The following is a 19,672-nucleotide window of genomic DNA, read 5'->3' on the forward strand; positions in this document are numbered from 1 at the left end:
TTGTTTTTTTGTTGTTGTTGTTTTTTCATTCTACAGATTCCAAAGAGCATTCAATTGAACAGAAATCTGATGAGAGGCTGAACTGCAGAAAGATGTAATTAAAATTCTTGATCCATATTGGTGGTAGAGAGAGACTGCAAATTTTGAACTCATTTACATTATTAATACTAATAGTATCAATTAATACTACAGTTGCCAACATTTTACAAAATACACATACTCATCTATGCACCAATAAAACATGCGACATATGTTTTACTACCAAATTATATGTAATATCTAATTAATTTTACTTACAATATGGCTCTGAAATGCTATAGCGTGGATTTAGTGTGCTTTTGAGCTTTGGCAGTTTTCAGACCTGGGACAGTCTTTTGCACCCATGTGCATACTGTCAAGTGGCCAAGACTGCAAGTTAGGATATTGGGACAAAACCCTGGTCTCACATTAAACTCACACACTGACTGGCAACTACTCATCAACCGATAGAAGCCAGTGATTTGAGTTTAACACCCTTAAAGGCTTAATGTTTTGCCATTTTGTCCATTTTTGGTCCATGTTTACCTTTTGTATGACCTTTACAGGCTTATTTTTATGGTCAACCCATCCTGGTTTATTGACCCAACCACTTATTACCAAAGAGAAGAATCATTTCCAGCTCTCTCACTTTTGCAGGATCCATCACTAGAATGTGAATCCCTGAATCCCTATTTTACAACTCGAATTCCGGAAATGTTGGGACGTTTTTTAAATTTGAATAAAATGAAAACTAAAAGATTTTCATATCACATGAGCCAATATTTTATTCACAATAAAACGTAGAGAACATGACAAATGTTTAAACTGAGAAAACTTGTATCCACTAAATAAGCTCATTTCAAATGTGATGCCTCCTACAGGTCTCAAAAAAGTTGGGCTGAAAAAGCAAGACATTTTGAAAAGATTCAGCTGGGAGAACATCTAGCAACTAATCGCAACGTCTATTTCAGCAGCACAATGCAAAACCATATACTGCAGCTATTACAACAGCATGGCTTCGTAGTAGAAGAGTCCAGGTGCTGAATTGGCCTGCCTGCAGTCCAGATTTTGCACCTATATAGAACGTCCCGGTTACGTATGTAACCCTCATTCCCTGAAGGAGGGAATGGAGACGTCACAACGGTGACAGACGAATTGGGATCTCGCCAGAGAGACCAGTCCACTTCGAGTGTAACTAAACAAGCCAAAGGACACTGGCATGTCCTTCAGGGAACGAGGGTTACATATGTAACCAAGACATTCCCTTTCAGTCGGTCACTCCGAGTCACGTCAGCGACCGACGAATTGGGATCCCTACCAAAGCGCCACAGGAGCTGCCCCCTCCAGTGCCCTGTGTAGGCCCCCTGGACCTTCCTATAAGGCAGATGATAGGACCAGGCTCTACACAGAGAGGGTCAACTACTGCAGTTCCTCGAGCAACCCAACAGTAGGACGTGGATAACACTGGGAAAGAGTGCCCTTCTACCTGGAAGGGGCACACTGCAGAGTCACCTCCTCCCAGAGGGGGTTAAGTGACATTACTCATGTGAAGTAACCCCGTAGGGCCCTATGCACATGGAAGTCTCTGAGAAGGCTCAGGCTGCGTCATTTAGAGGTTCTGCCAGGGAAAACACGGCCCTAGTAAATGTACCGTGGAATACGCATATGGGATCCCAATAGGGTCACTCATATGGGCACAAGCCTCACACCAGATTTCAAGAATTCATTGGCTGAAGGCCTGGCACCGGACGCTCCTCCATGTCTGGCTGCCGGAGTGCTGGTGGACTCGACAGGGAACTCTCTGGAGAATTTAGGCGTTAAGGACGCCGCAAGCCAACTCTGAACCGGGCCTCTCAGTGCCACTACCCGTTTGAAGTGAGAACACAGGAGAAAACCGATTCGACATGCAGGCTATAGAACCTAGCGAACGTGTTAGGAGTCGCCCAGCCAGCAGCTCTACAAATGTCCACCACAAGCCAGTGCCCAGGATGATGCGACACCCCTAGTGGAGTGAGCACGCAGCCTGAGTGGGCAGGGCACACCTTGTGCTTCATAGGCCTTCATAGGCATCCACTATCCAGTGGGCCATCCTCTGCTTGGAGACAGCCTTCCCCATCTGCTGTCCTCCGTATCAGACAAAGAGCTGTTCTGAGGTCCTAAAGCTCTGAGTTCTATCCACGTACTGTCGCAGTGTGTGTACAGGGCAGAGCAAAGCTAGGGCTGGGTCTGCCTCCTCCAGGGGCAGCGCTTGCAGGTTCACCCCCAGGTCCCTGAAGGGAGTGGTAGAAACCTTGGGCACGTAGCCGGGACCCAAGGCCCAAACTCAAGGCACGATTCATCGACCGAAAATACCTGCAGGACCCCCACCCTCTTGATCAAGGCCGTTGTACGTGGCACCCCAGCCGGTGGCCAAGGCATCCGTGAATACCACAGCATGCCTGGATACCTGCTCCAAGGGCACTCCTGCCTGAAGGAACGAGGGATCTGTCCACGGGCTGAAGGTTCTGCGGCAGGCCGGTGTAATCTGGACCCAGTGAAACACTCTGTCCAGAAGAGGGCCCAGCACGCTCCTTCGGCAGCTCCACAGGCTGCAGAGTGCTTGAGGGGTGAGGAACTCCACTTGGGGAAGCCCTCACCGTGATCCGGAGTCTTAGCAGCAATCGTGACCATCCTGAGGTGCCAGGAAATGACCGCACCCAGAAACGCATGGGTGATAAGACATCTTTAAAAAGACACGATCACCCATGTTGCTCTTTTAGAGAAATGCTCTTTTTGAGAAATTACTCTTTTAATGCTGAAGCACGCAGGGGAGCTGGCCACCGTTCACTCCTGGTGAGGATGTCTGCACGAAGACAATCTTTTTCCCATGTGACCGCTACCATTGCTGCTGCGCCGTAACGCCCGCACTCATTCAGCAATCACTCGAGGAACAGAAGAGCAGTAGTGATACACCACTCAAAAGCGAAAGGATGAATTAATGCGGTGCACCTTCTGCTTCTTATACCCGCGCTGCGGGGTGTAGCAGTCAGATTCAAAATACCGCATGCCAATGTCCATTGGCTTGTTTAGTTACACTCGAAGTGGATTGGTCTCTCTAAAATAATGGCTCATGTGATTTGAAAGTTTTTTTAATTTTCATTTTATTCAAATTTAAAAAGTGTCCCAACATTTCCGGAATTCGGGTTGTATATCATCTGTCAGTGGTCTTATTTTTAGTTTAATTATGTATTATCACAGATCTTACCACAAGGCTGCTGTGTGGGAAAAGGGCAAGATATATTCTTGTCAATTATCTGAGAATTTAAGAAAATACAGTAATGGGCAAATATTCTGTGGAGAGAATGACACTGGTAGCCAATGCATTTTTAATTAACTTGGTGTTCTCGATGTTTGAGCAACAAGTTAGTCACTATTTAACACAAAAACCTGTTAAATCATAACGAGGCAAGACTGTCTGGTCAAAAATGCTCCTTCAGCTCATTTTCCACGCTGGCCTCAACTATTTAAACCATGTCTACCCAGAGGGCATTTTTAAGTCTGTCACTGCTAGGCTAAAGCTCTGCCTTATTGCATAATTGCTCAAGCCACATTTTTTTCTCTGAAATTCAAATAAAAAAGTATAATCGCATGTACTACACCAAGTCCCTGCATCCACTTGAGGTTGTCTCTATCCATTTTGGGTTTTTTATCATATTGTTGACTCTCTACAAAGTTGATGTTTTCAGTATCTGCTTTCAAGTGATCAAGTTAAATTTTTCAGTCAAATTAGTACAAGAATCCATAGTGAGTGTCAGACTCATCTGAACAGGAGGAGTCTATGAGCTGTTTTACATTTTCCCCTGTGTTATTACAATTATGAACGTTATTACAATTATGAATGCTAACTGATGGACTGGAGTGGTGTGGATTATTGTGATGTTTTTATCAGCTGTTTGGACTCTCATTCTGACGGCACCCATTCACTGTAGAGCATCCATTGCTGAGACACTGATTTGTTCCAAATGAAGTTCAAAATCAATCAAATCAAAATCATTCATTTCAATGAAGACTCTAAATATTGGATAGCCTGAGAGAGTGAGTACATTTTAAGCAAATGTTAGATACCTTTCAGCTAAAACTCCTAGGAACTCTTAGTGGTAAGATAAGATGTTCGTGACTGCGGCCTTGGGTGTCTGAACAAGAAAAGACCTGTTTAGTATATGAACATGCTTCTTTAATATCTTGTAAAATGTGAAACACAGTTGTTATCTAAAAGTGATACAGTATTTCTACTTGGTGGTGGTGCAACTTAATGTAGTCAGACTGGTTTGAATATTTTTGGTTTACTAGCTAGAAGCACACTTTAGGTTGACTAACATCTTTAAAGTGCACTTTTCATATAAAAAGACACAGTAAAGAAAAAAAATGAAACCTGGCTTATTTTGTCAAGGTCATTTGTCCTGCACAAGCTCTTTATGAAAATTCCAGTGCAGGGTATTTTAATCAGATTAAAACTTCATTATTGCTGTGTGTGAGTGAGTGAGAGAGTGTGTGTGTGTGTGTGTGTGTGTGTGTGTGTGTGTGTGTGTCATGGAGGGGGTGACTTTTAATTCACTCCAGCTCTGTGTATGGAAAATGCTTTGCGTTCAGAAATCAGAAACTCTTTTGGCAACCAGTAACCTCAAAATTAATCATTCAAAGTTTTAAATAACTTGTTTGCGTAATTTTTACGAAACATCGAGGAGAGTTCAGTCGTTGTCAGTCTGCTCAGGTGAGAGGATATATAGAAATATATCAATACCAACATGGGCTTTGCGGATCTTCTGGATGAAGTTGGGGGGTTTGGGCGCTTCCAGATGATTCATGTCACTCTTCTGTCCATCCCGGGCCTTCTAATGGCTAGCCAGAATTTACTCAATAACTTCGCTGCCGGTGTTCCGGAGCATCACTGTCGCATCCCGAACATCACAGCGGCGCTGAACGAGAGCACAGCAGCACTCCTGCGCGTGTTTATCCCGCTGGATTCATCCCTCACACCGTCCAGATGCACCCGGTACACCGACGCTCAATGGCATTTACTCACAGACAAACCGAGCCACATAAACGCAACTGAAATCAAAACAGAGGCTTGTGCTGAAGGCTGGACATATGACAAGACTGAATTCATCTCATCTATAGTGTCAGAAGTAAGTCGTTTCCCATTTACAATTCAGCTTTTCATCACTATAATTGTTAGGCTGATAATAGAATTTGAATAAATAGATTAAGATAATAATATTAAATGAGAAAATAAAAATAACACAGACCTTAAAATGCTCTATCCGAACTTTAATGGTTGTAATTCATTAACACCTTGCAATACAGACCTAATGTTAGTCTCATTTCATATACTTTCATAGGCTTACTAAATTGCTTTATTTTATATAAAAATATTTTACAGAATGCTTTGGAATCTAAGATTGCTATAAAATCAAATGCCATAACTTAGATTTTAGTTATGGTCCAAATTTGAAGTTGACATCACAAAAAGTGAGATTTTAGGCGCTATACCAACAATAGCCACTGGGTCACACGAAAAACTTCATAGCCTTTTTGTTTTTGTTTTTTTGATGCATTTTCCGTCACAAATGTACATTTGACAAACAAAATATCCATATTGGAGCCTTGAGACTCAGACCTTTCTAACAACATGTGTTTTGTCAAGATTAGGAAAAGTTTGATTATAAAATATTGTAGTAAATTTTGTAATATGACACTAAACAGTACTGTGGTTTGCGACTTCATAAAAGTTCAAATATTCCATCTCATTACAATTGTCTATATAATTATCAGTCTGAAAACAGCACATTTCTCCTCAGTCAGCCGAGGTGGAGCCTTCTAATCTTATCCCATCAATTACACACCAATATACAATATAAGCATAGTTTACAATAATTTAATTTACTGGGCAAAAGAAAACATCTTTCTTAAAATGCACAACTTTTTTGTACATTACATCTTTTAAATGAGCAAGTCACAAAATGCATTTATATTTCCTCAAAGATTGCGCGGTTTGTGACATGCTGGGATTTTGTTTGCAAAAGGTGCTTCCTTTTATCCACAAAATGTTTACCCTTATGTGCATGAAACTGGGTTTCCAAGCTAAAGTAATATTGTGAGTTTTGGTCACCTAAGATAAGTGTGAGAGCATCAGATGACTCTGGGGGAACCAGCTTCATTTTAACAGAAAAGAAAATCAGAAAGATTGATGAGTAAATTAGATAAATTAGAGAATTATATAAATGGAGGGATTATGCTGACCAATCTGAAAGATATGTGAATTCTCTGGAAAGAGGTTTGTTTTTTTGAGGATTTGGAAATCTGTGTCTGTTTTATCTTAAATTGAGGCACTAGGCTTCTGTTAATGTAGAAACCTCATCCTAAGCATTGCAGTGATGCTTTTCTCTTATTTGTCACAGTGGGATCTGGTTTGTACCCTCCGTCCACTCAAACAGATGAGCCAGACCATTTACATGGGAGGAGTGCTGACAGGTGCCATTATATTTGGAGGGCTATCTGACAAGTAATGCATCTGTGTCTGCTGTCATTATAACACTATTACACAAAACACATCCACATATATGCCTTTTTGGACAGTAATAAGATTCAATAAACAATGTGTCTGATTAGCCTATTTTTCACTTGTACACATGTGAGGGCACGAATCAATGATGTACAAGTGCATTTCAACCATCTGCCAGCAGTTATTTTAACAGCAAAATACCACAACGTTGCATATCTTTAGCTGCATTCACATGGACACTAATGATCTTGAAGAAGTGTAGTAACAATAAAACTGTTTGATAATTTTTTCTAGTTGCTGATAATATGCAGGAAGCAAAATGACTGATGAATGAATGATATTAAATAAAAAAATAACTGATTCAAAAGAGAGATTAATTTAATCATCTCCAATCGCCATTGAAAGTTTAATATTATTGAACAATGAATTTGAGTTTAAATTTATTTTAAAATGCCTCATGTGGTATTAACGTCTGCATGTCTCTTTCTACCAGCATTAGGAACAGCATTAGGCCAAATGGATGCCCTAATCAGACTGTATTGTTGTACCCCCTCCCTCAAATATTATGGAAGAAAAACTCTTTAAAAAAAAAAAAAAAAAAACTACTATAGGTGTCAAAATAGAACTTTAATAAAATATAAAAGTAAATAAATAAATAGTAATTAAATTGTATTATTTATATATTAAAATTGCAGCTCTAGACAGTTACCTATAGCTATGATTTTATTAATACAGGTTGATTTTATTGTCTCAAGCGTTCAGAAAATCACACAAAAGAAAATAAATTTATGAGATGCTTACATATGAACCAAACAACACCCAATAAGCTACAAAATCAAAGCAGACTTTATATACTTTTAAATAGTACTACTCACTTTTGATATTTTCCAGTACATACCTCATTGTAAAGCAACCAATCTGTTCAGCTTTTCACTTTGGTGGGAGGCAACATGCAGTTTTATGTCAAAATAAAATCTAATTCAAAATATGAACAGAAATAAATATATCAATAATACTAAACAACCCTGTCTGAGATGTGGGTAGTGAAGCTCATCATCAAACACACGTACAGACTGCATTACAGTACAGTGATGTTATTACTGTGATTATCTGCACTACAACCCACTATTCATTCATGCATTTATTTAATGGATTACAAAAACATGACAGCAGCATTTTGAATCATTATTTCTTTACTCTTTATTCTCCTGTAGGTTTGGGCGAAAGTCCATACTGATTTGGTCATATTTCCAGATTGCTGTCTTAGGCACATTCACGGCTCTCTCTCCGTCTTACGTGGTTTACTGCATCTTTAGATTCCTGACAGGAATGTCTGTGTCTGGAGTCATTCTCAACGCCGTCTCGCTCAGTGAGTGTTTCTCTTCACTAACTCTACAGGAAAGGACTGGTTCATCCAACATATACAACATACTAAATTATTTACATAGGAAAAAAAACTATGGAAATAGATAAGAATAATTATTTTTAAAATCATTTACTATGAATGTGTTTACATGTCATTTTACTTTAAAGAAAAAAATACGAAGGTAAGTGTTTAAAAGACAATATTTGGAAAATGTCACTTCACTGACACTGTCAGATGAGAATAAAACTTGAACTAAATTGAGCTGAATAATGATGCTGTTGATAGATGAATTTTACATAACACTGCCACAGTTATTGAACTGAAACAACATTGAACTAAATGGATTATAATTAAAAATTATATTATTATCTTCAATAGAGCTGTTTTACAGCTGAAACGGATTACTTTTGCCACATTAACACTGTTTTTTCCTGTTTGTATTTTGTGATGCTGCTTTTAAACAGTAGCTTCGGCCTATATAAATAAATGTGACTTGAAGTGTTTGTTTTTATAGAGGTGGAGTGGATTCCTACTAAGGCTCGGACGCTGGTGGGCACCATATCGTCTTTCTTCTTCACATTTGGTCAGATGATTCTAGCTGGAGTGGCATACAGTCTAAAGGACTGGCGCAAAATACAAGTGGCCGTCTGTCTTCCTTTCTTTATCTTCTTCTTCTACAGCTGGTATGAGATTATTCAAATCACTCTTTCGTAGTGAATACAATTTAATCATGACATTCTGTGTTACTGATGTATGCCACTGATGCCAGGTGCATATGATTTGAACAACCCAGGCTCATTGAAGAAACAAGCCATTTCGCAAAATGATATTACGCTGCTTTCTGCACATTTCATGAGACTTTCAAAGTGAAATACTCAGTGAGCATTCAGTTTTAACCAAAAGAGATGAATGGTGAATCTGGCAGCGTTTTATTGTATTGGTTGTTGTACATATTGCAGTAGTTCAGAAATTAAATGTCAGGTGAGTGGCGATAAAAGGTTAATGCTCTATTGCATTTGAAAATAAAGTACCACATACACTAAACTTAACGCTGAGGAATATTTCACCCAAAAATGGAAATATTCTGAAAAATCACTCACCCTCAGGCCATCCGAGATGTACACTCTAAAAATTCTGGGTTAAAAAATAACCCAACCTTAACCCAGCCGCTGGGTAACTATGGGACAGAACCGCGCTGGGTTGTTTTGACCCAAGTGCTGGGTTGAGCCATTTGACCCAACCAGTGGTTAACTGTGTTGTTGGGTTAAACATTAACTAAACATTGGGTTATTTGTTGTCTCACTGCCTTGCTACCTTTATATTTACCAATAATAAAAAATAATCACAAAGGAATATAAAATTATAATTTTTCTGTAATACAGTTACACTTCACAAAAAATGCAACTGTAAATATCAATTTAATGAGTTTTCACATTTATTTTTTAAACAATTTTTGAATGGGTGCTACTGTCACACATTACATCCAATAGTTTAAGTCAGTTTTAAGTAAGTAGTTTTAATCTTTTGCTGTAATGTGTCTGTAGGAAATATCAGTTTACATTTCCAAACATTCATTTTGCCATGTAATAATCCAGTGAGATTTTTGTTTGCACAAAGAGTCTGAAAACAGCCAGTGCTCCACACAGAGATCTGATCATCATCAGTCTGTCTGGAATGACATGAAGAAACAGAACAAACTGAGACAGACTAAATCCAGAAGAACTGTGTCTCCAAGACGCTTCAAGAAACCTCCTGCAAAGCTGCTGAGAAACTGCTCAAGTGCACAGAGGACAAAAGCTGCTTTAAACACAGAGGATGCTCACACTAAATGTTGATTTCATTTAGTCAATAGATACAGAAAATCTATTTATGACATTATTTTTGACAGCATCCTCATTTTACAGCATTTTTTCACAAGTGTCTAAAACTTTTAACAGCACTGTAACTTTGCAGGTTGTCACGGTGCACACAGCAAGAGGATACAGGAACACGCAGACGAGGAGTAAACTCAAACTAACAGGCTTTAATGAATCCAAACAAGGCAAGGCACGACAAGACAAGACTGATACAGACAGGAACACCAGGGAGTAACGAGTAGACCAGACGAAATCAAACTGAACAGACAGGACTATAAATACACAGGATAATCATAGATATTGAGACAAACACAGCTGGATGGAATTAACTAATAATCACACTAAACGAGGACAGGAAACAAACCAAATATGGACACAATATGGAACACATGACAGAGGCCTGACTCAGGTAAGTTTCTTGAAGCGTCTTGGAGACACAGTTATTCTGGATTTAGTCTGTCTCAGTTTTTTCTGTTTCTTCACGTCATTCCAGACAGACTGATGATGATCAGATCAGATCTCTGTGTGGAGCACTAACATCTCACTGGATTATTACAATTAATGGCTAAATGAATGTTTGGACATGTAAACTGATATTTCCTACTGACACACTCCAGCAAAAGATAGAAATAACGGACTTAAAAACACTTTTAACTGTTAAAAATACTAGTGGCCTAAAACTTTTGCACAGTACTGTGTATAGAGTAGAAAAAGTAAAAAAAACGTACAGGTTGTACATCAAATGAATGACTTCCAGGATTCTGTGGTTGTGGGTCTGAAGACCTTTCCTCCGTTCTTGTTTATTGATTGGGGAAGCAGAGTGGGCAGGACTTTGAAAGCACTCTCAAAATAGCTTGGATCGGATTGGATTTAAATAGATTTGATCAGAAACAAATGACACAGGCAGACCAAGTGACAATGGCATGGCTGAAGTGTGACTTAGTCGGCCTACATGAATGATTCCTGAGACAAACAATGTAATTTATTATGACTATGTAGTGACATTCTGGCAGAAGTGCTGCTGCTGTGTACACTCACAGAACACAATGTGCTCAAACGTTAAAGATGTGGAGCAGCTCCTGTAATATCGCCTTGACTATCGACAAAGACATCAGCTCTCAGCGATATCTCTGACTATCGTCAATACACTATATCTATCTGCACAACCCCACTAACAATTTAACCATTTCAAACTTCTGTAAAAGAAAACATAAAATAAAAATTACTTCTTACCATGCCAAGCCTGGGGAACTCCTTCAAGATTTCTGGGATGCTTGTAGACCCACTGCTGCAAATCCACCATTTCTCCAATTTTTGGGGGAAAAATTATACAGTATGCCAGCCTAGAAATCCAGTGATCTGCCTATTATCAATCTCAAATACAAATTATTTCTAACAGTAACATATAAAGAACACTTTACATGACCTCTCTAACTTACTGTTAACCTGGACCTCAAACACCATGAGAGATTAAGTCTAACTTTACATACTGTAGACAACATTACATTTAACAATATTTAAAAATAATATTACATACCTGTAATATCGTGGTTTAATTATGACAAAACATTACAAAACCATACAGAAACGTTACACAGACAGTAAGTTAACTGAACTTACCCCTGTATTTCTGACCTAACGAATGAAATTTGCATTTCTCTGCCTTGACGTAGAGTTGATTTTCCAGTATTCGAGAAAGGACTATTTTCAGACTTGGAGTTAAGCAGGTCTCAGAAGATTTCATTGATGAATGATTAGAAGAGAGCTTGTGAGTTGGCAAGCCCATACTGTATAACTTGGTATTCATAGTGCCCTCTAGTGGACAGATAAAACCTGAGTTCAGAGCTTCTTCAATATATTCCTTCATTGCATGGCTCTCAGTTCTGGAGAGAGGGTAGACTTGGACTTGAGACATGGCTGGGGTCTTGTGGTAAACAGTGATTTATACAAAACACGGTCCAATGTGTTAGCTCACCATGATGCCAGGAAATTGAGTTTGAGAGTTCTTGTCTGATGAGTAATCCCCTCTCCAATGAGTGCGTCGTCTATGGTCACGATCACCAGCTGGAGTGCCCATGAGCTCCACCAGTGGGCACTCCATCCCTGAATTTTTCCATTCACTTAGGACTCCATTTCCCATAATCCTTTGCCCGGACTCATCTGGACTCATCATTAATTACAGTCACCTGTCTCTCATTATCTCATCAGTCTCACACTATAACAATGGCACACACACACGGTGCGTTCCAAAAGGGATATACCGCCCTCCGAAGGGCACTTCGGAGTGAAACCAATCATGGCCGCCATAGCGAAGTGTCGTTCCAAACCGAAGTGCTCAAAATTGTCCACTTCAAAGGGCCCTTCAGAATGAAGGATTTCGAAGGGTACAACTGATCGACACTTCCGGCTCCCATGATCCTTTGTGCAGATTCTTTGCATGATGACTGCGCCTCCGTGTGGGCACAGGATGATTAGATTAGATTAGATTAGATTAGATTAGATTCAACTTTATTGTCATTGCACATGTAAGGTACAGGGCAACGAAATGCAGTTAGCATCTAACCAGAAGTGCAATAAGCAGAGGTGCAGGATATACAGTGTCTACAATAGTTATATATATACAGAATATACAGATAAGGCAGTAGTACTATGGACATAATTTACAAATTTTTAAATACTATCAGTATGATATACAGATGGGTGATATGAACATACTATACAGATGGATTGTACAGTAAATGTATGTACACTATGAGCAAAAACTATGAATATAATTACAAATGGATATGAATAAGCTATACATTAAGATATATAAATACTAGTGCAATGAACATTGAAAGTGCATAGAAATAAAAATTTCCAGTGCATAGTACTCAGTGTGTGGATGTTTTTTTTTGTTTTTTAACCGATTTTAATGATGGGGAGGGGTGAAGAGTTTGTGGTGGTGTGTGAGGGGGGTATCATTGGGCAGAGTTTAGTAGGGAAACAGCTGTAGGGAAAAAGCTGTTCCTGAGTCTGCTTGATGACGCAGAAGGGCACTTCAAGAAACAGTTGTTTGGTCCCCTACAGCATTCAACCCTTCAAAGCTCTCACTCCAGAGGGTAAACCCTTTGAAGGGATTGGGGCATAGGGATGAGCCCTTCCGAATGGAACGCAGGGACGCTCTCACATCGCTGTTGATTGTAAGCCTGTAACATTTTCCCAGTTTCCGTGTTCCCTTGTTTCCTTGCCTATGTGTTTTTGGATCTTGGACTCTTTCAGTGTTTTGATTGTTTGCTGCCTGATCTGACCTTGCGCCTGTTCAGTGGATTACTCTCTTGGATGTTATTGTTTGCTGGTAATTTACCATGCCTGTTTGACCACGCTCTTTTTAATAAAGCTATCTTTTGGATCCACAACTCCGGTGTCATGACTCCTACGTTATAGATGGCTTTGATATTGATAGGAGTGCATGGTTGAGTGGGAATGTTCTACTTCTTGATGATGTCTTTATTTATCAGGTTCAGGGCAGCTCCAGAGTCAATCATCGCTGTCAATTTGAGTTTTTCAGTCTTTAGTGTGACGGGCAATATGTATGATTTATTACTGAACAAGGAGAAATGCTCAATATTCACCCTGGGTGCAGCTTTGGACTTGTGTGGACATCCAATACTGCGATGGCCTGAACAGAGAACCAGCGTCCCAAACTGCTCCTGCCCAGTCGATTGCTCTGCCAGTTAACAGCGTCATCAGAAACGCACATTACTTTTCCTCAGATTCAAATGATCCCCCTTGATGATCGAAGTGAATTCTGACCTGACGAATAAAGCCTTTACATTGTTTAGCAGCACCATCAAACTTATAAGGATGGGCAAAGCTTACCGTCCTCAGTGTGGCCATGGGAAGTGATCAGATATAGTGCGTCAGATGTTCGCTGACTGATTGGAGATTGGTGAGTTGTTCTTGGTAGCCATTTAACATCTCGCTTTGATAAGCGAATGCCGCTTGTAGGTTTGAAACTTCCGTTGGATTGATTGGTGGCAAAGTATACTGTTACGAGGACGTGGAGTCAGAATCCATATGTGGGAGTTTATTAAGAGCAGTTGCAATAGAAAGGTATGGGAAGACAGAGGGGCAAAACTAAAGTAGCTGTCTAATCCGTCAACATGCAAAAGGTTAATCCAAAAGGCAATAGTAAGCAGGCAAGCAATAGGTCCAAGCACAAACATCAATCCGATCAGGTAACCAAAACAAAGGGGATAAACAGGCAAAATCATACATGGAACAAGCAGGCAGAATTAACAGGAAAAACGCTCAGTAAGGCAGGTAAACTGGCAATACTTCGCAATGAGCACAAGCACAGTCTCTAGCTATAAAGCAACCAAACAGGAAATGAGTGTAGGGGAAGCAGAGGGAGCAGACCACAGTCAGTACTCGGGTGAAGGCTCCCTTGGCTTGCTGGCTTGTCATTACAATAAGATGAAAAATAAAAGAACACTGAATGCAAGATAAAACCACAGTTTTTAAAACCTCAACAGAAGCCATCTTTAAACAAGAGGTCTCATGAGTCTTTGGTAATTTTTCAGCCTGTATAGATAATATGTGATTGTGTTGATTCTGAATTTCCAAATTTCTCAAAGGGTGTTTAAATCACGCATAAACTATAGCATACAGAAATTCTGCACCTAGTAAAAACCTAATGCAGCATGCAATAACAACTATAGAAATGTCTCCATGTCAAAGGTGGTACTCTGAATCTTCTCGCTGGCTGGTGCTGAACGGCCGCTCTGAGGAAGCACTGAAGCATCTCCACCGTGTGGCTAAAATCAACGGCAAGCCCGAGATGACAGAGAAGATCACTTTAGAGGTTTCACATCAGCCTATAGAAACATTTCACATTTCATATCACATATTCATATCATTTCATATATCACATCTTCATGTTTAGGTGCTGGAGTCACACATGCAGAAAGAGATTCAGTCCAGTAAGAGCATTTATACTGTGTTTGATCTCCTAAAAACTCCAACCATGAGGAAGATATCCATGTGCCTTATGGTCGTCTGGTGAGAATCATTTTGTTCCATTTCTGTCTGTACTCAAATTGTATTATGCTTAAATATACATTAATTTAGCATGCTGCTTCATATTCTATTTGCAAAATAAAATCCAACACTTGTTTCTTACTAATTTGGGAGGGGTTTTGCTAGAGCAAATTATGTTTTTCCACAATATATAATGCATTTTGTAGCATTTTTGCTTTTGACGTTTTGTTTTGTATTGTATTGCTTAATCAGCAAAAAAAAAAAAAATGCATTAAAGCTGATACATAGATACATTTTGAAAAATCTTCATTCTTATGAAAAAAAAAGCGGTGAAATGTTTCTGAACTCGTCAATAAATGTGGTGATATTAGGCCGCCTTTGGAAATCAAAATTTTTGGTAACACTTCACTTAAAGCCTTTATGTATAATGCATTATAAAGGGTTATTAAAGGGTATAATGCATTATATTTATTCATTGTGTGCGTTGTAATGCATTATATCTTGTCGTAAATAATTATAACCAAATTTAAGATGCATAGTGTAACAATGAATTGATAAGTGTTATAGTGTATCATAATGTATTAACTGTGGTTACAATCATTCATGAGATTTTACAATGCATTATAAGGTGCATTACAAGGCATAATTAATGCATTAAAACCACATTTATAATGCATTATACATAAAGGCTTTAAGTAAAGTGTTACAGAATTTTTAGTTTTATGCACAAATAAATAAATGCATACTCTGCTGATCTTCCTCACAGGTTTTCGACGAGTTTTGCATATTACGGTCTGGCCATGGACCTGCAGAAGTTCGGGGTGAACATCTATCTGATGCAGATCATCTTTGGGGCAGTAGATTTTCCCGCTAAACTGGTCGCTCTTCTGATGCTGAGCTTTCTCGGCCGACGCACAACCCAAGGCACATGTCTCCTCATGTCAGCATCTGTAATATTTGCCAACATTTTTGTTCCTAAAGGTAAGACAATGACTGTGTCTTTATTATGATGCCATCATCATCCACCTAATGCATCTTAATGACTGATTCATACTGACTGGTAATGAAGCTGTGTGTCATTGCAGATATGCAGATCACAAGGACAGCACTTGCTGTTCTCGGAAAGGGTTTTACATCAGCATCATTTACTTGTGTCTACCTATTTACTGGAGAGCTTTACCCTACTGTCATCAGGTCAGAAGAAAGAAACTATAGAAGAAGAAATAATAGAATCGGTCTGAAGCTTTATGATTGGGTATTTCCCAATGAATCTAATAAGATCAGACCTGTGAAAATATATAAACAATACATTTGGTTATAAAAAGAAAAGAATCAAACTTCCCCTTATGCCCAAGACTCTGGATTACAGGTAATGATGTGGTAAATAATGTTCAGTTTCTTGCACAGACCAATCATTTCACTTCAGAAGACCTCAATATTTCGTCAGGAGCAACAGGGATTAATTTGGTGTTGCCTGATATACTTTTGACTCTCAACTGCTGCGCATCGTCACAAAAGCTTATCTATTGCATGTGTTTTTAAGCCTTGCCAATTTAAACATTCGTGTCTCACAGACACCGAACAGAGTTCTCCTCCTGTGCCGGAACGAACAAATACACCTCGCCAGTTTAAACATACAAACACAAAAAGATGCGAAAAGCTTAATTCAGCACTCACGCTCTGTGTTCTTGCTCTTGAACCGACAAATACATACAAAATTATGTCAAAATGTCTTGCCGAGTATCCTCGGATATGTCTTAAGTGAACTTAAACAGTTGAGAAAGAAATCAGATGTGTATTTACTAGCTGCTGTCGGTAATCCAAGAAATTAAATGAGAGAAAATCACTCACTGCTCTTTACTGAATTACTTTGTAGTTTCAACAAATATTAATCTGTATTTAATTTATACAGTGAAGACTATGCAATAATATTTTACATCCGATTATTCCGTTTCTGTACCTTTTCATGCTTGTTCCACAGACAGACCGGCATGGGCTTTGTCTCCACGATGGCCAGAATCGGATCCATGGCCGCTCCTGCAGTCCTGATCCTGGATGAGATCCTGCCGGCTCTGCCTAGCATTGTATACGGAGGATCCGCTGTGCTCGCTGGTTTCATAGCCTTTTTTCTTCCAGAAACCCTCAACATTCCTCTGCCTGATACCATTGAGGATGTAGAGGAGAATGGGTAAAGTCTCAGAGCTGTGAGTCACTGTGATTAGCTTTCTGTTTCAACATCGGTTTTCGTTATACATTGTACTGTACATTTCAATCTTACAGGGAAAAGAAAGGTCGAAGTCTTAAAGAACAGACCCAGAGTGAGTCGCTGGCTTTACGGGACATCAAACAGAGTGGAGGAACATGTGAAGAGAACAAGTCCTCTGGGCTTCATCCACTGTCAGAGACTCCAATTCAATTAAAGTAATAATTATTACACCCCGAGACAAACATTCATGACTGTTATTGATGCTTGCTGTCTCAGTATAGACCAACAAAACTGGACAGATGAATTTGTTTCTTCATGTAAACAGATTTGGAGAAATGCAGCACTGCATTACTTGCTCACCGATGGATGCGCTGCAGTGAATGGGTGCCGTCAGAATGAGAGTCCAAACAGCTGATAAACATACAAACAGGCAGCTTTTGTCTTCTCCAGATGTTAACTGATGGACTGGAGTGGTGTGATGTTTTTATCAGCTGTTTGGACTCTCATTCTGACGGCACCCATTCACTGCAGAGCATCCATTGCTGAGACACTGATGCAGAGACACATTTCTACAAACCTGATGAAGAAACAAACTCATCTTGGATGGGCTATTCCTTTAATCTCCAAAAGTTAAGTAATCTATGTGGCACGTGCAGTGTGAGAAACCGACTGAAATTTAATCATTATTCGCCTGATAATTTTGAATTGTTTTCTTTTGTGACGTTGTTAAAATCACTAGGCATGAAAATATTTGCATAATTGCAGGGACTGATTTTGGTCAAATGTTTCAAGGTAGAAGTTCTTTGTTAATATACAGTATATTATGGTATTATACTCTATTTTTGATTATTTAGATTGCTGGTAATGAAGGTTCTGCAGTCACTTAATTATGTACAACTTATATGTATTTTGTATTTGATTGTCATTTTTATTGTATCTGAAATGTAACAATGTTAACTTTAACAAAATGTAAATTTTTACAATACGGTTCAGTTCATTAACATTAGCTAATGCATTAGAACATAAACAAAATATTGTTTATTGTTAGTTCATGATACCCAGTGTATTAGATAAGTGATATGATAAACAATATTGCACTGAAAAAAAAAAAAGATTCACTGAATTTACTAAAAAAAGTGAGTGGTTGCAATCCATTTATTTTAGCTACACTTACATAAATTTAGTTGGCTTTCAACTTTTTTTTATTTAAATGTAGCTCAAATAAATTGTTTGCAACCACTTACCTTAAAAAGAATGTAGGCCTAGTTGAATTTTTTTCTGTGTATGGTTTATACTTATTAAACATTCAGAGCCTTAAATCACTTCAGAACTCGTTCGTCTTCAATCTATAAGTGAATATTGTAACTGGATTTTAAAGTAACATTTCTTTAACACTGCCTATGAAAGCATGAAGTATAAAATCGGCTGATACAGACTGCATGCACTTGCACCTTCATCACAATTTAAACCAGAGAGGGATGTTTAGCAAAAAATGGTGACAAACTAGAAAATCCACTCAAGCTGCAAAGTATTTGCTGAGAACTGAGATGCTCAAAACACTTATTTTGAGCTGCGCCTTCAGTTTAAAAGCAGAAAAACATTCTACAGCTAGAAATTAAAATGACCAGACTACTTTCAAAACACTACTTTCCCCATTTACTTTCACTGGCCCCATAAAACATTTATTATGAGACTTTAAACCGACACAACTGTGAAAGTGACTAACATGATTGAAATGAAATAATTGATGTCGGTTGTTTTCCTGTAGTTGCAAAATCTTTATCTGTGTGTGACAGAGCTATGGAAAAAAAGAGATGAGAGTTAATAAAACAAAAATGATTTGATAATGTTTGAAGTTGTAACAGCGGCACTCTGGCATGAATTTACAACTTTTGGATAAATTATAGATTTCAAAATAACTTTTATTTGCAACTTGCAACATTTGTGAGCAAGTTTGCAAAAAAAAGGGGCGGGGGGTATAAAAGCTATATTATTTATAAATAGACTATAGCATATGATTTTAGAGCGACTGGACTAAAAGTCAAACCCCACGTTTCTTCACCGCGGTCAGGCCAGCCTTCACTTTCAAAAACACGGCCATTCTATCCGCCTCGTTATTTGTGCTGCGCGCATATACTAGACGCTCCGGTAATAGAGTAACAACTCAGATCTTAAAAGCGATCTCTGGCATTCATTTATTAAGCCAGTTTCTCTGTCAATGAATGAATGAATAAATTAATTAATAAATAAAAATAATAACTTTAAAACGGTCTGATATAAATAAATAAATAAATAAATAAATAAATAGACCAATTAATTTGAAAAAAAAAAAAAAGTCTGATGAGAACAAAAAAAGCCTTTTACAACTTGCATTTAACCATTTTTTTTATCTGTAAATACACAGTTATAAAAATAAAAACCCGTCTCCACAAAAAAACTCCTTGTTTCCACACACCACTCCAAATATCATATTCTACCTGTTCTGCCTGTGATTTTGCATAGCTCTAAAAAGGACACTTCCTGTTTCCACAGACCAGTTTGAATCCAGATTAACAGTCCACTATTTCAGTGTTAGGACAGAGAGCACAATTAGGTTTGTGTGTTTTTTTATTTTTTGGCCGGTACGCAAAGTGATATTGAGATGCCAAAGCAAATCATATGAT

The 19,672-nt window shown here is 38.6% G+C and overlaps 1 protein-coding gene across 1 annotated transcript; it reads left to right on the plus strand.

The window, feature by feature from the left end:
- Positions 1-4,802: 4,802 nt before the first annotated feature.
- LOC306862251 (solute carrier family 22 member 6-A-like) lies at positions 4,803-17,228 on the plus strand (the record flags this gene model as incomplete). The annotated part of the gene is made up of 10 exons (XM_079405002.1): positions 4,803-5,183; positions 6,456-6,559; positions 7,774-7,928; positions 8,440-8,608; positions 14,504-14,627; positions 14,709-14,824; positions 15,570-15,784; positions 15,889-15,997; positions 16,785-16,991; positions 17,084-17,228. 10 exons carry the CDS (start codon positions 4,803-4,805, stop codon positions 17,226-17,228), a joined length of 1,725 nt encoding a protein of 574 aa, XP_079261128.1.
- Positions 17,229-19,672: the final 2,444 nt, after the last annotated feature.

This window comes from Barbus barbus (assembly GCF_936440315.1).
Source record: "Barbus barbus genome assembly, chromosome: 43".
Taxonomy (NCBI): Eukaryota; Metazoa; Chordata; class Actinopteri; order Cypriniformes; family Cyprinidae; genus Barbus; species Barbus barbus.